Source organism: Hylaeus anthracinus, unplaced genomic scaffold (assembly GCF_026225885.1).
Source record: "Hylaeus anthracinus isolate JK02 unplaced genomic scaffold, UHH_iyHylAnth1.0_haploid 11994, whole genome shotgun sequence".
NCBI lineage: Eukaryota > Metazoa > Arthropoda > Insecta > Hymenoptera > Colletidae > Hylaeus > Hylaeus anthracinus.
This window is the reverse complement of record NW_026534341.1, coordinates 2,889,111-2,905,507: the sequence shown is the minus strand read 5'-3', so window position 1 is coordinate 2,905,507 and position 16,397 is coordinate 2,889,111. Positions and strand designations below refer to the sequence as shown.

General features: G+C 33.4%; 4 protein-coding genes across 4 annotated transcripts; 1 reads left to right on the top strand and 3 right to left on the bottom strand.

The window, feature by feature from the left end:
• Nucleotides 1-1,523: 1,523 nt before the first annotated feature.
• LOC128888743 (fatty-acid amide hydrolase 2-like) lies at nt 1,524-6,063 on the bottom strand. Its single transcript, XM_054145851.1, has 9 exons — nt 5,826-6,063; nt 5,474-5,682; nt 4,902-5,128; nt 4,365-4,694; nt 3,862-4,154; nt 3,497-3,592; nt 2,988-3,146; nt 2,659-2,841; nt 1,524-2,409 (listed from the first exon to the last, which is right to left on the bottom strand). The coding sequence occupies exons 1-9, from the start codon at nt 5,847-5,849 to the stop codon at nt 2,320-2,322; spliced, it is 1,611 nt and encodes a 536-aa protein (XP_054001826.1). The 5' UTR covers nt 5,850-6,063; the 3' UTR covers nt 1,524-2,319.
• A 153-nt stretch (nt 6,064-6,216) lies between these two features.
• On the bottom strand, nt 6,217-8,482 carry LOC128888749 (MTRF1L release factor glutamine methyltransferase). The gene is made up of 5 exons (XM_054145858.1): nt 7,991-8,482; nt 7,348-7,436; nt 7,023-7,236; nt 6,642-6,895; nt 6,217-6,520 (listed from the first exon to the last, which is right to left on the bottom strand). The coding sequence occupies exons 1-5, from the start codon at nt 8,480-8,482 to the stop codon at nt 6,277-6,279; spliced, it is 1,293 nt and encodes a 430-aa protein (XP_054001833.1). The 3' UTR covers nt 6,217-6,276.
• On the top strand, nt 8,382-11,020 carry LOC128888748 (sodium-coupled neutral amino acid transporter 7-like). Its single transcript, XM_054145857.1, has 5 exons — nt 8,382-8,522; nt 8,945-9,154; nt 9,295-9,655; nt 9,728-9,977; nt 10,106-11,020. Exons 2-5 carry the CDS (start codon nt 9,052-9,054, stop codon nt 10,757-10,759), a joined length of 1,368 nt encoding a protein of 455 aa, XP_054001832.1. The 5' UTR covers nt 8,382-8,522; nt 8,945-9,051; the 3' UTR covers nt 10,760-11,020.
• A 109-nt stretch (nt 11,021-11,129) lies between these two features.
• LOC128888724 (E3 ubiquitin-protein ligase RNF123-like) lies at nt 11,130-16,261 on the bottom strand. Its single transcript, XM_054145809.1, has 10 exons — nt 15,787-16,261; nt 15,370-15,692; nt 14,116-15,081; nt 13,903-14,039; nt 13,727-13,830; nt 12,423-13,552; nt 12,015-12,343; nt 11,739-11,904; nt 11,514-11,660; nt 11,130-11,449 (listed from the first exon to the last, which is right to left on the bottom strand). Exons 1-10 carry the CDS (start codon nt 15,882-15,884, stop codon nt 11,130-11,132), a joined length of 3,720 nt encoding a protein of 1,239 aa, XP_054001784.1. The 5' UTR covers nt 15,885-16,261.
• Nucleotides 16,262-16,397: the final 136 nt, after the last annotated feature.

Below are 16,397 nucleotides of genomic sequence, written 5' to 3'. Positions count from 1 at the left end.
TGCGACGTCATTACCCCCACCACCATGTAATACGGTCTCCGCGCAATGTCGTCACGTGCAGCGATAGCCACGAACGAGATAAAGCATGAATACATCACGAACAAATAAACGATGTATACGAAACGGCGCAACCCTTACAAAAAAACGAAATAATGTTTTCGATAAATATAGAAGATGGTAATTAAGCGGGTGAACGACATTAGGGGTCCAACTATTAATTTAAAACTTAATCCTTAAAAATAGGTAAATAATGTTTTCGAAAAATACAGAGTGTCCCAAAAATGTTGTAACAACTTGAAAGAGGTGGTTCGGGAGGTGATTTGAAACAAGTTTTTCTTTAGCGAAAATGTTGTCCGAGGCTTCGTTGAGGAGATATTAACGGAAAACACTGACCAATCAGAACGCGAGGATGCCGATGGAGCGGCCGCGGTAGTGTAGGCTACGCGCTAGGTGGCCGCTCTCGTACGCTACCGCGGCCGCCCCACCGGCATACTCGCGCTGTGATTGGTCGGGATTTTCTGTTAATATCTCCTTAACGAAGCATCAGCCAACATTTTCGCTAAGGAAAAAGTTGTTTCAAATCACCCTCCGAACCACCCCTTTCAACGACTTGCAACATTCTTGGGACACCCTGTATACCCCTGAAGAGGCGCCACGTAATCTTTCCCGGAACGCCAATATTGCTAAATCGACCCTGAATATAATATATACAGGGTGTAAAAAAATTAATGGACACTACTTTCAGGGTTTATTGTACACATCTGGATCGGTGGACATTTGGAAATGAAACCGTCCGCAAAATCCATTATGACCTCGAAATTTAAGGTCAAAGTTTTTTTTAATTTTTAACAATTCTACTCGAAGAGTAGGTAAAAAGCTTCAAAGGAGCCAAATATCGGAGACGAACCGTTTTCCCGTAAAAAATTGTTAAAGTTTTCGCAAATTCTCGCTAGCGCGAAGCAACTCTCTGGGGCGCCAAGGTCTCCCACCCTAGCTCCTATTCGTGTACGCACGCTCGATGGTGAAGTGTGACCGCACCACACAAAAGTAATACGCAGCGCGGAAGAAAGTGAAACCAAATGAAACCGTGTTACGTATTTTTTCTCAATCTGTCGTTTATTAAATATTGAACGGTAAATTCTAAATTGCGTGTTTTGTCGTCTTATAAACGATATTGTTTATTTTCCAACGATCGATATTTTTTTTTGTAGTCAATCATTGAAAGTGTAGAGCGTAATCGTGCATTTAACGAATTAAATGCATTGCGCTTTTATTTGCCAAGGATATACGTAACACGATTTCGTTTTCTTCCGCGCTAAGTATTATGTTTGTGTGGTGCGGTCACACTTCGCCATTGCGCGTGCGTATACGAATAGAAGCTAGGGTGGGGGACGTACATGTACAAAATGTACCAAACTATATGTCCAAGATAGCTTATTACATTTACAACTCGTAGGATTTATTGTATTCATTGGAAAATGTAAACATAGTAAATTTGAAATTTTTATAGAAACACATGGTGATATGTGAAAAGTTATCAAAACATTTTATTTCACAATATATAAAACAAATAAACTTTGAACCAGATATCATTCTCAATTAGTATTTCAAACTAAAGAGCTCAAATGCATTTATGTGAACAAGATTGGGTTGTTGAAATTATTAGGTGTGAAAATTAATAATTCTGTGCCTCTGTATTCAATAATTTATAACTCTAGTTTAAAAAGATACACTTACTCACCATTTTGGTACATTAAAAAAATGTTGCTTATTGTTATTCTTTTACAGTTACTGTAATTACCAAGTACTCTTGGAATCTATTAGAATAATAATAATAATAAGCAAAAATGTATGGCTACCAAACTTCGTATATACATATACGTATGTTGTAACGGTTATCAAATTAAAACTTATGATATACAGTATATGTATAAATTGATTATAATAGAAATCAGGTCGAGAACCTAGAAGATTTGTAATTTAATATATAATAACAAAATGGCGATTAAATATTTCTACTTAAACTAAAGTAATAAATGATTGAATATAAAGTCACAGAATTAATTTCTATACCTAATACTTTATCCTTATTTGATAGTAACATTTATTCTGTTTCAAATAGTTAAACATGACAAAAACAATAAAAAGTGATTGGACTAGAAAATTGAAAATGATCATCGCACGCCTAATGCCTTATACTATAATGAAATAACAATTTTCATATTACCATTATGTTGTTAATAATACCTAATACCATAAATTCCCATTAAAACAGTTTAGCATGGGCGACAAATTTGTACAATTTATCAACTTTCCCAATTAAGATGGTGGAACCCAACCACCAAAGGCTCTTTCTAATTCTTGTGCTACAGCTATACATAGGTGATCATTATATGGAGCTGCAACAACCTTAAAGAAAAAAATTCACGATTAATCAGTAAAAGTGTGTAAATACTTCGTAAATTAAATTTAATGTATGTGCCAGAAATAATGGAATATCTTCATTTAGATAATATTTAAATCTACAATAATGCAACCAATGAAATAAAATTTATACATCTGAAGTAAAGTACTAAATGACTAACGTAATGAAAAATATTTAAACAATAATTTTCCAAATAAGATAGTATTTTACTATTTAGTGAACAAATTTCTTACTTGAACTCCAACAGGCAATCCATTCTTATCTAAACCAAGAGGTACTTGACAGACTGGAAATCTCAGAACATTGAAAAGACACCAATAACCAAAATTAAAAGGTCTCAAATAAGCTGAGTAATGGTAGCCAGCTGGAAAAGGTGACGATGGATAAAATAATACTCCATCATTTCCCAGTTTGTCCTGAAAACCAAACCAAAGTTAAACATTTCAATTGCTTATATCTAAAATAAAGAATTAGTGTTTCAACTTCCAACATCTTGGTGGCATCCACAATATACTGTACATCATAATCAGTCAAAATCACGTACAAATTGATACACACTCACCAATAAATACTTTTTCATATTCTTAGTTGTATTCATTCCCCATTCATTACTATCTTTAGGTAGTATATCTTCATCGATTAATTTTAAAAGTGCAGCTAGTGTTATTTCAGACTTTCCTGTTAGAAACCTGGGAGCTTCTGTCACTGCGCTTGCACGATACTAAAAAAGGAATTGATTACATGTACATATACACTTAAATGGTTTGTTTGAATGTAAATAGTTATAATTAACTTATATAATATATATATAATAATGTATAAAGTTAAAATGAACAAATTATTAATAACAAAAAAAATTATTATAGAAACATATACATATGTATTATGTATGTATGATTACATTGAATTAACTGTAGCTAAGTATGTATTTAGTTATTATAAGTACGTTATAATTTCAAAGCTTGAAAAAGATACATAGAAATGTATAAACAAAGTTAATTTCTAATAACATGAATACCAGAAGCTTAACTCGCTTAAAAACAGATATATATAAAAATTCTAGTAATATACCTTTCCATTTGTAATATGCATTTTAAAGTCAAAATTCTCTTGACCCATCCAATACCTCCACAATCGATAGCTATATTCAGAACCAGGTATTTTTACCTATAAAAAAAAAACAATAAAAATAAAAATAAAAATGCTAAGAATAATATAAAAATCTTAATAATAAGGAATTAACAAAATTTCAGAATTTTTGTGTGAGAGGGAACTTGATCACTAATTCAAATCATTTTCAACTTAGATCACTTGGTGCAGAGAAACAATAATTTTTACGTTCGAATATGGTCTCGTTTCGGAGGTCACCGTATTCCCTAGGGGTATTTTAAAAATTTAATAAATTGTTATTTTTATATAAAAAAAAAAAAAATTACTTTTGTTGCGGATCCAGTAATTTCCTTAAAATGATATACACATTTTAAAAGAGCATTTTTCATCTCAGAATTTACTTTACTTGCTCTCAGATCACCTGAACTTTCTTGATAAAAAATATTAAGTTTTTTCAAGTCTACTACTGTATCAAGCTGCAAACGAGAAACTTTTTCCCCAATTAATACTTTCAAAAAGGGCGCTATATCCTCTGCCTTTTTACAAATTGGTCCTGATTCTGCCATTGAATTAAGGTAATCCTTTTTTCGAAGACCAACGCCTTTTAATGGTGTTAAACCTAAAAATAATCAATACCTGGTATTAGAATATAGTAATAATAGATTAAACACTTTCAGCATAGTAATTCAATGGAAATATGGAAGTAACAAAAAATAAAAATATATTATTTATGTAACAGACATTCAATTATTTTTATAGTGCGTGCCTATTCAATTTAATGTTGATCATTATAATTTGAATATAATTTATATTATAAGAATTTATAAACCTTCAGTTGGTTTTAATCCAAAGACTCCATTAAAAAATGCAGGCATCCTAGTAGAACCACCAATATCACTGCCAATAGAAATTGCAGCACCACAAGCAGCAATAATAGCACCTTCTCCACCACTGCTACCACCAACATTTCGAGTAGTATTGTACGGATTACAAGTTTGTCCATATAAATTGTTTCTTGACTCTGTCCATAAATTTAGCTCAGGAATATTTGTTTTTGCTATCAAAATTCCACCAGCATTTTTTGCAAACTCCACTACAGTTGCATCAGTTTCAGAGCGATAATCACGCCTGCTTGTTAAACCCATTGTATGAAGCATACCTATAGAATTATCATAATTAAGTAACTTCAATTATTGTATGTGTTTTATGTAATTCTAGAAAACAAATCGTTTTGTAAAAAAAACTATATAATTAAAAATATTTAATCAATATATGCCATAACTAAAAATACATCTTATAATTATATTAAATAATTAAATAATAAAAGTACTAACTCTTATTGGTTTATCTTGTATAATAACGTTACCTTTTGCTTCAATACTTTCTTTTGTTGTAAAAGGAACACCTAGGAAAGGTTTTTTCTTCTTTATTACATCAATGTCTTGGGATTTCTGCAGAAGTTTGTCTACTTCTTTAGCTTCTTCCAAGGCATTAGAGTATCTATCTTCCACGACAGCATTTATTATTTCATTTACTTCTTTTGCTCTCTCTATAAATGCTGTGACGACCTCCAAAGATGACACTTTCTTTGTTCTATAATATTTCATATTTCAATTAATTGTATCTTTGATTACATTATATATGGAGACTACATTTTAACCCTTTCCAATCGAAGTTCAGATATAAGTCAGCATGACTATGTACAATAAAGAAAATAGAATAATTTATATATTATATGCAAGATGTAGGGGTATCTCTAGTTGTCATTCAATGATTTTACTGATATTTATCTCAATCCTGAGAAACATAACATTGCCCATACAATGTTATTATATAAGGTAAAACACTTGTGATAAGAAGTCCAGCACAGCCTTTGATAAATTCACTAATTAAAATATGTAATATATTAAGGATTAAGTATGTCAGTTTTACAAATACCTGATTTGATTAGCTAATTCTGATGCACTCATCAGCAGTAAATCATTTTTTATCGGTGGAACTTTCTTTGCACTATGATCATAGTAGAAACCGAAAAGTAAATCCACCAGCCAGTCAAATATCATGTGCAATTGGATTATTAGCCATATTAAAAATTCCTTTATAAGCTTTTTTAATATCTTAAATACCGTCTTACATGTCCCATTTTTCTAAATCATACATAATTTAAGATTTAAATAATTTAATTAATGAAATTATTATGAATAATTTTTTAACAGAAACTTATATCCTTTTACAACAATTAGTTTCACAAATTAATCATTAACTTTCTATATAAATAAATCATTTTTACCTGGCTTTTTACTGTAGTACTCATGTTTGAATTATTAATATTATCTTTATTTACAATTTGTTAGAACATTAACTCAGCAAATTTCACGTGCATTTGAAATTAACAACTCACTACATGTATCCACATGTATCTATGCAATAAGTACCGTACTATTAGCAAAATGATGTTTATACCACTTTATACCGAATGGTTATGTGCAGTCATATGATCTGAATCATACGAATTCCATTGGTCTAATCAAGTTGTATCAAGTCTAGCTTGATCAACCATAGACATATCATATGTCTGTAGATCTAACCCTAGCGTTTTTTTGATACCGATTCTGAATGCGCACTGCGCATGCGTCTTGTACGGAATACTTAAATATTAATTATAAAGCTATACACGGGTGTTCATATATAAATATTCCGTTTATTGCTTTAATATCCTATTATTTAACGGCGAAACAGATTTATGACACTTTTAATATCTCAACAAATCTATCGTTATTACAAAAATCTTTGTAGGTATGTTCATACTGGAGTTTCAGGGTACAATATTTTTTGGTAAAGAATTGTATGTATTCAGGATGAGTCGAATCAACCTCTAAAAGTAAACGTCCACCAGGTTTTAAGACTGTAGAAGCATATTTTAATAAAGGTTTAATGACTTTTAAGCCATCATCTCCTCCATCAAGGGCTCTTAAGTCTTCGTAACTAGAAAGATGTAAGCATACAATTCACAACATAAAATAAGCTTATTGTACCAGCAAAGTATTTAGATATTTTTCCTGCAAATAATTACATGTAAATATATAGAAGAAGATAATTGAATTACATTTTAATTTCAGGAGCTAATGTAAGTATCTGTTTAGTAGGTACATATGGAGGATTGCTAACTATGCAATCAAAAGTTTTCGAATTTAAATCAAGACTTCCATGTCCATTTGATACATTTGGAACTTCGATTTCTCCATTATCTTTAAGAGTTGCATGTATAACTGTGACTTGATGTTCTAAACCTAATCGATCTCGATTGTCTTTAGTTAATTCGCATGCCTGCAAGTTTGCATCGATTGCTATGCAATTTACCTAGAAAGAATTATCATTACAATGCACATAAATCCATGATTACTATTTATGAACACCAATTTTGCTATAAACAGCAGAATATGCAGATATGTGTATGAAAAATTAATAAAGCTTGAACAATAATCACAGTTTTGTTACTATGAGCTATCGCAAGAGATATTGCTCCAGAACCGCATCCAAGTTCTAAAATCTCATGCTTTTCCTTCTGTAAGGAACTTAGTCTTTTTAATACAAAATCAACTAGTATTTCAGTTTCTGGTCGCGGAATGAAAACAGGTGGAACTAATTTTAAAGTAATGTCTCGAAAGTCCCATTCTCCTATTATGTACTGTACTGGCATCCTGTAAAAATCTATTCTTTATGGTCATAAAATAGATACAAAACTGAATATTTTTAACCCTTTGTGCTTGTTTAGCCCAAAGAGCTAATTTGATATTTGTGAATATTTGTACCTAGACAACCGGCATTCGCATAATGATTCCAACTTATGATATTGATCTAATGTGAGCTGATTATTTTGAGCATTTACAAGATCTAATATCTGAAAACAATAGTTTTTTTTTTAAATCCAAATATCAATGTTAAGATTGTTTTAACAGATATAATGTAAACAAAAATCGTGGACTAAAATATGAAACAAAACTAATGTTATACTTATTGTTAGGAAATTTGCAAACTCTTCCATAATTATATATTGATATTGATAGAATTTAAAATTGCAGTATTTGTTTGTTAAAATAACAGAGATAATGGATAAGTATGCATGATTACAATTTCTGTGGCACCATGATTTTACAGTGTTTTTAATTGATACAATTTATCAGCAGACTGCTTTTAAAGATTAGAAGAAATGCTTATAAGTTGTTCTAACAGCCAAGAAGTAATAAAAATTTAATTGTAGTGCTCCGACGGTTTCAATAGAAAACTCATTTTTCATCTTTTTCAAAATTTATTATTATTAACAATTCCATATTTATTTTTCGCTACAAATAAAGATAGATTCAAAACCAATTCAAAACGTAAAACTAAAACAGAAACTTGTCCATAGATTGTTTGAATGAAATTCGTAAATCTACTATTTACCGACTGTCATACCTTTCTAGTGTTTATCACGTGGGCAACGATGTGCTCGATAGATTCTACAGGTTCTGAAATACCTTCATTTTTAAATCGATTGCTCCATTGCTCGATAATTTCACCGATGGTAGGGCACTGTCTACCTACCGTGCTTTGATGTCGGATCGATTGACACAATGTGATATTTTTCCTACAGTGTAAACGTACTTTAACATTCACAATGCCAAAAAAATTGTGAGCATTGGAAATACCACGGAACCACATTGTGACAACATTCAAGAAGGACAATTTGCTGTTAACATTTGAATGAATGTATAAATAAGGAACAATATGAATGGAATAATGAGCAATTTTCTGTTGGGAACTATCAGGAACTATTTTTATTGGAAATTGTTTTTGCCATAGATTACTTCTACAGAGGCGAAACTTCGGTGTTTTTCCACGCCACCGCTCTCTGAGCCGCTCGGTAAGCGGTGGGGGTGAGCTTAAAAATTTGTCACTACCAAACATGGCGGTCGTTTCCTAGTAACGACCAATCATCAACCAATAGGTGCAGTCTTCGACTATATAGGGTGTCCCAAAAATGTTGTAACACCTTGAAAGGGTTGTTTCGGGAGGTGATTTGAAACAACTTTTTCCTTAGCGAAAATGTTTTCTGAGGTTTCGTTAAGCAGATATTAATAAAAAACCACGACCAATCAGAGCGCGTAGCCTTCGCTACCACGGGCATACTCGCGCTCTGATTGGTCGGGGTTTTCCGTTAATATCTCCTCAACGAAGCCTCGAACAACATTTTCGCTAAGGAAAATGTTGTTTCAAATCACCCCCTGAACCACCCCCTTCATGGACATCCAACATTTTTGGGATACCCTGTATGTCTGGCATCGCCGTAATGCTGTGAGCAGCTGTGAAAACACAAACAAAGCATGTTTTCTTCCTACATTGACCTTTAGCACAACTGTAAAATCTTAGATAAATTATCGATAAGTGCCTCCTATTGGAAGAAAAGCATAATTGGAAATAAAAGCGAGGCGAAATATTGGTTTGACATAACTAGTTGATATATAATCTTGTTCAACATGAATTATTTAACTGGAGAAACAGATAGACTTATCCAAAATGATATGTTATTATGTACTGCTCCAAATCCTTCTAGTCGCGAGCACCAATGTGTGCGATCAGGTATATTGTGTTTACCATTTGCCAATTGCTTCTAACATTTTACTTCAATTTACAGTTATGATTTACGAACGAACAGAATACATTGATCATTCATTTTCTTAAATAATCTCTCATAATTAATTAATGAACTATATTTACAGGCACCAGCGTATTAAGTACAATTTTTTTGATCATCAATGCTACCTTAGGAGCTGGTCTTTTAAATTTTCCGCAAGCATTCGACAGAGCTGGAGGAATAGGCACGTCCATTATCGTACAACTCCTGTTGCTTGTCTTTATTACAGCTGCGCTTGTAATCCTAGCAAACTGTAGCGATATTACAAATACTTCTACTATGCAAGACATGTTTGCAGATTTCTGTGGGCATAAGTCGCTTTTCTTATGCGCTTTGTGCATCATAATATATAGTTTTGGATGCTGCTTGACATTTATTATTATCATTGGCGATCAATTTGACAGAGTTTTTGTAACATATTATGGATTCGATTACTGTCACACATGGTAATATTTCATTATGTTTCAGAAAATGCTTAATCTTGGTATATTTTCTCATTTGCAAATTGAATATTTCAGGTATTTATCAAGACCATTTGTCACAGCTGTGAGTTGTAGTGTATTCATATTACCCTTATGTTTCTTTAAGAAACTGGATGTTTTAAGTTATGCTAGTTCCCTTGGCTGTATAACTGTTTTGTACGTAGCATGGTTGATTGTATACAAAAATTTTACAAAAAACGAATCTCTTATTGATCCTATGAAAATATGGCCTGATAATGACTATGAAGCACTCCAAATAATTCCAATAATATGTTTCGCATACCAGGTACTGTATTTTTGATATGTTAGCATTTTAAAAAGAATAAGTGTATATTTTACACTAATTGCATGTGCTATAACATTTGTTGATATTTTAAACCCAAAGATTACAATCCTTTTAAATTTCATCCATAGAGTCACATGACAGCAATACCAATGTATGCTTGCATGAAAGACCGAAGCCTTGGCAAGTTTACGGTGTGTGCTGTAGTAAGCATGATTGTTTGCTTCGCTGTATACACAGTAGTAGGTATCTGTGGATATGCAACGTTCGGTGCTGGAAAAGTGCCCAGCGACATTCTTCAAGGATATACAGAGAAAAGTGTGATTCTTACTTTAGCAATAGTGTTCGTAGCTATTAAGAATTTTACTACGTATCCAATTGTTTTATACTGCGGTCGTGATGCTCTTTTGAGCTTTCTTGGAATGGATGTTAACGTAAATGGTAGATTTAGAGTTTTTATTACATTGATTTGGTACATATTGTCTTTGACGATTGCGATATTAGTACCAGATATTTCACCAGTTATTAATTTATTAGGAGTACTATCTGCAGCTTTCATTTTTATCATCCCAGGTATTTGCCTATTTCAAAATATTCTTCGAAAAGATTCAGAACTGTATCTAAACAAAGATAGGCTTCAAATGGTATTCGCAATTTTTATCACCGCGCTTGGCGCGTTTGTTTCTGGCATAATTTTTGTCCAAGCTATAAGAGATTTTAATAAGGCATCGCAACTGCCACTTATAACTGGTTTTAGACAACTAAGGCAAAGTTTATGTACTTAGCGAATTTAGCTTGATTTAATTATCGAAAAAGAATTCGAGATTAATTTTTAATCATATAATAAACACGTGCTCTGTAATTTGCTCAATAATTGTAATGTTAGCATAAAGAAAATCAGAAGACTGATGTACATAACATTTATTATTATATCTGTTATTGCTAAAAATTTTTACAAACCGAGATGCGATCGTTTATTTTTGTATTACACTTTTATATCTTGAAACAGCGAGTGATGTTAAATAAATAAAATCCTCTCCAAACTCTTTTGTAGTTTTTACAACAAATTTACTATCATAATTAATTTTACAGCAAAATATGTCTCATAATTTGTTCGTAGTATCCACACATACTTCAAAAGTATTTGTTGATACGTTAAGATAATTCTGACGAATTTAGATTTTCATCGATAAAATTGTATAGTGTGTTGCCAGAAAGATCCACGACTTGATCAATAGTCACCTTGCAAAAAAAGCACTCTCTGGTGTTCAGAAGGTGTCTCTCGATGCAATTGCGACATGTTTGATGACCACAGGGTTTGAACGTCACCGCTACAGGGTACGCATAACAAATCGTGCAAGTATCATCATCATCGCTTAATATTTTCAATTCTGGTAAGATGGCACGACACTCGTCCAAATATTCAATCATATCTTTAACTTTTTTCAATTCTTCCTTCGTTACACAATCTGGATCTACGATAAATAATAATTTAATAGCTATCGAACATTCGAAGTTCCAAGAAAACTTGAAACTTACAGTTTGCAAACGAAAATGTCTTTGCATTTTGTTCCGTTTTACTTTTAGGCATTGTATCACCCAACAAAAAGTGGAGAGAACTTATTTGGAAACTGGGTTCCATCAGCAAGGTTTGCGTGACCTTTGGTACTTCCGTTAACTTTTTCACTGCTAAAGTTTACATTTTTCTTAAGTTATGATTGTTTTGTATTTCTAATTTATTTAGCAATTAGACAGAATACTTACGTTTATAATCGGTCATATCTTCTTTAAGCAAAGCCAACAGGATACCAGTGACTGCTGCCAATATTGGAAAATGATCCACAGATTCCAAATTAGGTATTTCTAATAATACAACGTGTTGGAAGCAACTGGTTGGTAAACTTATTCTGTTCAATACTTGGCAGAGTAACTGTAAAAATAATGTTACCATGATTACAATTTAAGAAAAATGTACAGGGTGACCCATTTTAATTTGTACACCATAATAACTCAAAAACAGTATTGTATAAAGATACATACTTGGCATAGTCTGGACAGCAAATTCTCACTGGAAGACTGCGTTGAATCGATAAAGATGCTCGGAACCACTGTAGTGATCATCTCTAAAACTCTCAACAGGGAAATTGTTAAATCGAAGCACGTAGCACAAATTTTCAACTGCCTGGAATCGATGAAGACTCTTTCGGGTCGCGAGGAAACATTATGAATCTCTTGTATCATCCCGATAAACTCAGAGAGAGCCCAGTTCAACTGATTCAGTAAGGAATTTAAAAACTTGGTGGATATTTGTGGATTTCTTAGTAATATATCTTTTATGTGATCTTGATATACAGTCGATGGACATGGTCCTGAGGAACCAGGAACAAATACGAAGGATCAGTAACTCTATCGAAAACGTATCGTTTTGAAAGAGTAAAGTTTACGTACTTATAGGCTGAGAAATCGATTCGTGCTGAAGCAATCTTGGTCCAACTCTCTTCGAGAGATGTATACTTTCCTTATGTCGAAAGGCGAAGCCGTTGCCTTGCCAAAATCTAACTAGAATCCAATTTGACTCTGCCCATGCTCTATTCTCATACGAATTTAACAGATTTATAACAACTTTTATTCGACTTTCTTCTGGCACGTTTTCCAATATTTCCAAGGTAAGGGAATTGCACACAAACCCAGCCAGTGTTAAAAGTAACGTACTTTTCGAATTCGCATTTACTATACGAGGATCCATGAAATGCTCGCAGAGAAACTCAGCTATGTCTGATAGCATTTCTCGATAATCTGGGATGTTCTCGATACGCACCGTTGGGTGCATGTGATTCCGTAAACTAACGAACAAGTCGGCCAGCGCTTCCAAAAAAAAATCTGGCACGAAACTAAACAAGTTTCCTTCTTTGCTAGAGTTTTTTAAAGTGAACGTGACTACTCCTAGAAGCCAGGCTAGTTGCGATTGCTTCTGTTCAGAGTAAACAACAGCGCGTACCCATGCCATGTACCTTGCTTGTTCGATTAATTTAGTATTGAAGACGTTGAGCGTTCTCGACAGTTCTTGTTGAATAGATTGGGACTCGAAGTCCTTCTTCTTCTTTATTTGCTCTAGTCGTCCTTTCGTCTCTTGCATAGCGGTGATAAATTCTGACATTCTGTTTCTAAAGTTTGCAACGCTCGCTAACTGCTTCTTCGCTACTATGTGATAGAATAAAATAATGGTATCGAGCATTCTGAGCAAAGATACGGTTGCATCTACAAGGCCTAAGGGCATGGAACTTCTATCTTCCCTTAAATATCCAAGTCTTTCATAAATCACCGAATTCGCTTGTATCGATGAGCTGACATGGATTGCTCGAACAAGCCCTGGCGAAAGTGCACGTAAATCCACTACTCTGGTTGTTCTGTTATGCGCATTCGACGAATCCGACGAAGATTGTTCCAGCGCAGTTATCACTTCATGATCGGGTCCTAACTGTTCTAGCAAATCGCTTCTGAACGTTTTACTCAAGTGAGACAAAACTCCTCCCAATCTCTCAGTTCTAGAGTAATCGATCGATGCGTCGTAGAATGCCCTGCCCATTCCAATTTATAAGGAAATGCTATTACGTAAATTAAATGAGATCTAACAATGCTTACGAAGATAGAGAAAGCAATTATAATCATTGTATCACTTTTCGCAATTTTTAAAGCTCTCTTCCGTCTTGAACGATTCAATATGTCAAATAGAATCTTATGTTTGTTTTTACCTGCAAGGCATGTAAACAGGAGATGTTCCTACTTCGATATTCCACAAAATTCTGAATGCAACCAGGAGTCGGTGGAAACAACATAACGTGATTGGTAGGGGAGTCTGAAATATTCGTTACTCTCTGTAGAAATATTGTTCGAAAGTATCATGGTAGGTAATATAGTAGGTACTCACACGACTCAATTCAAGATTATCCTGTACAAAACGTTTGAATCTTCGTAAAAATATAGTCCTCGAGGTTGGCCTCTTATCGTTCCCATCAGAATTATCGAGAAGCGTCAGCAGTAATTCCACTTGCACTTCTTCTACTTCTAAAAAACGTTTTAAACAGAGATAAGGACATACAGAAATAAACCTTAGAAATATGTATATCGAAAAATATCATACCAGATACGGCAGCTCTAATTTTCTCGCACGTATCCAGGTAACTTGCTTTGTTCGCTTCGATCGTTGAATCCACAGAATTCATTTCCCACCACACTTTACTGACAACGTCAGCCAAACCTCCCTCATCCATCGGTTTAACATGCATGAAATCTACGAATCTTACTCGATCGAAAAGTAAATATTGCAGTAAATACTGACGAGTCGTCGTATGTTTGCAGATTTTCGTCAACAGAAGTAAACTTTTACAATGATCGAGATACTCCAATAAGGAAGTAACATGTCTGAATGCAGATAATAAACAAAGTAGTGTACTCTCTAAGAACGCCTTCATTTCATGGTCTTCGAGAAATGTCCACAATAAATCTAAGCAAGTGAACAACATACAAGAATACATAGATTCTTTTGATGAATCTGTTTTCAATTCGGATAGTCGTTGTAAAAATGGGACTGAAATATGTGCCGTAATATACGGTAAGGTAATTAGAGATCCTAAATGCTTCAAAACAGATCTCGAAAGACACATTAAAAAAACTTCGAGACTTATATTTTCATTATGTAACATCTTCTGTTCGTCCATGTTCTGCTGTGCATTTATTAATTCCACTATTCTCGAGAGCCATTTAAATAGCTGCGTAGCTTGAATTATTTCTTTTTCGGGCGCTGCTTGCAGGGGCTCGTATCCTTCTATAGGATAGCGCATTGGCATAGAACCAAAATTTGCTGTTAACTTTTCTGATAACACAAGGCTGACTGTAGGAAAGTAGGCAAAACCAGGACCCATTGATATGTTTTCAAAGGCTCTTCCTAAATGTCTGCCATTTCTATAGAAATCAATAGTTCCATTATCCATGTCTATCGCGCATCCAATAATATCACCCGTCAACCACGCTTCTCCATATTTGTGAATAGTTACATTCCACTTTCTAATACGATTTCCATCGTAAGCATATGAGTTGATAGTATCCCCTAAAAGGAAGATATTAAATATTATCTATTAAAATGAACGCATGCGTATAAATTATTCTAATTTTAAACGTTAAAATTATTTTTGAAAAGTGCCCTTGCTGTAGCTGAAAACATTTAAAAAGAAAAAACAATATGTCTTTCAATAAAATTTGTACTTATTTAAAATTGAGCCTAAACAAAGTCATGTTGTAACAAAAGGGAGTATAGACTTCTCAGTTCTGTTTCGTCATGGCTTAGAACAAAATAAATTCATATTCTATCATTACAATAGTAGAAAAGCTTGCATACCAACTCCACATTTCTGATTAAATTCGCACTTAATAGTGCTCCAGCCAACTTGCATAACACCATTTGAGCCAAGTTCCAGTTCATACATCCATTTTCCTTTGTATACAGCAGTATTCGCTCTTATCGTACTGAAGTTGCTTAAAGAGTGAATACCAAGTCTATCTGGAGAAATGAGGCAGGGTCCTTGGTATGTAGACTTGTCAAATTTGACAGTGCTCGGGCCGATTCGACCAACTCTGATATCCTCAACATTCTGTGTCAGTGCATTCTTTGATAAGGTAGTTTCGATATAGTTATTTACCAAGGTGAATCCATGTGGTACTCTGAAACGTAAATGTAATCTCAATATGCATGCACAGAGATGCATTACACCTAAACAATAATGAAGAAAAAAAAGATGCAAGTAGATCAAGATACCTAGAACCCTTTGAACTTTCTTCAGTTGAGTTTGCATCTATAAGCCCTAAATACACATTCAAACCGAAAATGTCTTTGATAATTTCGTCAACCTCCATGTCTGAAAGTTTTCATCTATCGCTGTCATTGAAAACATTTAAACGGTAAAAAAATTTCAGAATTTAGAAAATTCAATTGTGCAGGACAATTTGTTCATAAAGAACGAACAGGTAGCCAATATTGTGACACACAAGATATAACGATCAGCATTGTACTATTTTTCTGTTCAGTTGCTTAAATATCAATAAAAACTAGACCCATTTTATTCAGGACAAGAAAACAGAGGATCGTGCATGAAGCAATTTAACATGTAGCGTTAATCAAATTTGAAATGAAGTTAGGAATACAATTGCGGTGTTCGATCGATGTGGCAACTGTCAAAAATATTTTATTGTTGGCAAGCAAGCATGCGCGAGGAATGCGATAACTATTTTATCACTTCTCGAATGACACATGCATCGACTGATATATCAGCTGATTAACTTTTAGAAAACTACTTTTAGAAAATTACTTTTTCTGTATATCCATATAATTTTAAATCGTAATTATCATAAATCAACTTCTAATTGTTG

Bases quoted from the DNA above. Each gene is read 5' to 3' on its own strand.
- LOC128888743 (XM_054145851.1), bottom strand. From the start codon at position 5,849: ATGAGTACTACAGTAAAAAGCCAG. The intron at 5,683-5,825 runs GTAAAAATGATT...TGTATGATTTAG, and splicing joins GTACTACAGTAAAAAGCCAG to AAAAATGGGACATGTAAGAC. The intron at 3,147-3,496 runs GTATATTACTAG...TTCCTTTTTTAG, and splicing joins TGCATATTACAAATGGAAAG to TATCGTGCAAGCGCAGTGAC.
- LOC128888749 (XM_054145858.1), bottom strand. From the start codon at position 8,482: ATGTTTGGTAGTGACAAATTTTTAAGCTCACCCCCACCGCTTACCGAG. The intron at 7,437-7,990 runs GTATGACAGTCG...TATTGTTTTCAG, and splicing joins ACGTGATAAACACTAGAAAG to ATATTAGATCTTGTAAATGC. The intron at 7,237-7,347 runs GTACAAATATTC...AGATTTTTACAG, and splicing joins TGCGAATGCCGGTTGTCTAG to GATGCCAGTACAGTACATAA.
- LOC128888748 (XM_054145857.1), top strand. From the start codon at position 9,052: ATGAATTATTTAACTGGAGAAACAGATAGACTTATCCAAAATGATATG. The intron at 9,155-9,294 runs GTATATTGTGTT...CTATATTTACAG, and splicing joins GCACCAATGTGTGCGATCAG to GCACCAGCGTATTAAGTACA. The intron at 9,978-10,105 runs GTACTGTATTTT...TTTCATCCATAG, and splicing joins TAATATGTTTCGCATACCAG to AGTCACATGACAGCAATACC.
- LOC128888724 (XM_054145809.1), bottom strand. From the start codon at position 15,884: ATGGAGGTTGACGAAATTATCAAAGACATTTTCGGTTTGAATGTGTAT. The intron at 15,693-15,786 runs GTATCTTGATCT...TTTACGTTTCAG, and splicing joins GAAAGTTCAAAGGGTTCTAG to AGTACCACATGGATTCACCT. The intron at 12,344-12,422 runs GTACGTAAACTT...CTGGTTCCTCAG, and splicing joins ATCGATTTCTCAGCCTATAA to GACCATGTCCATCGACTGTA.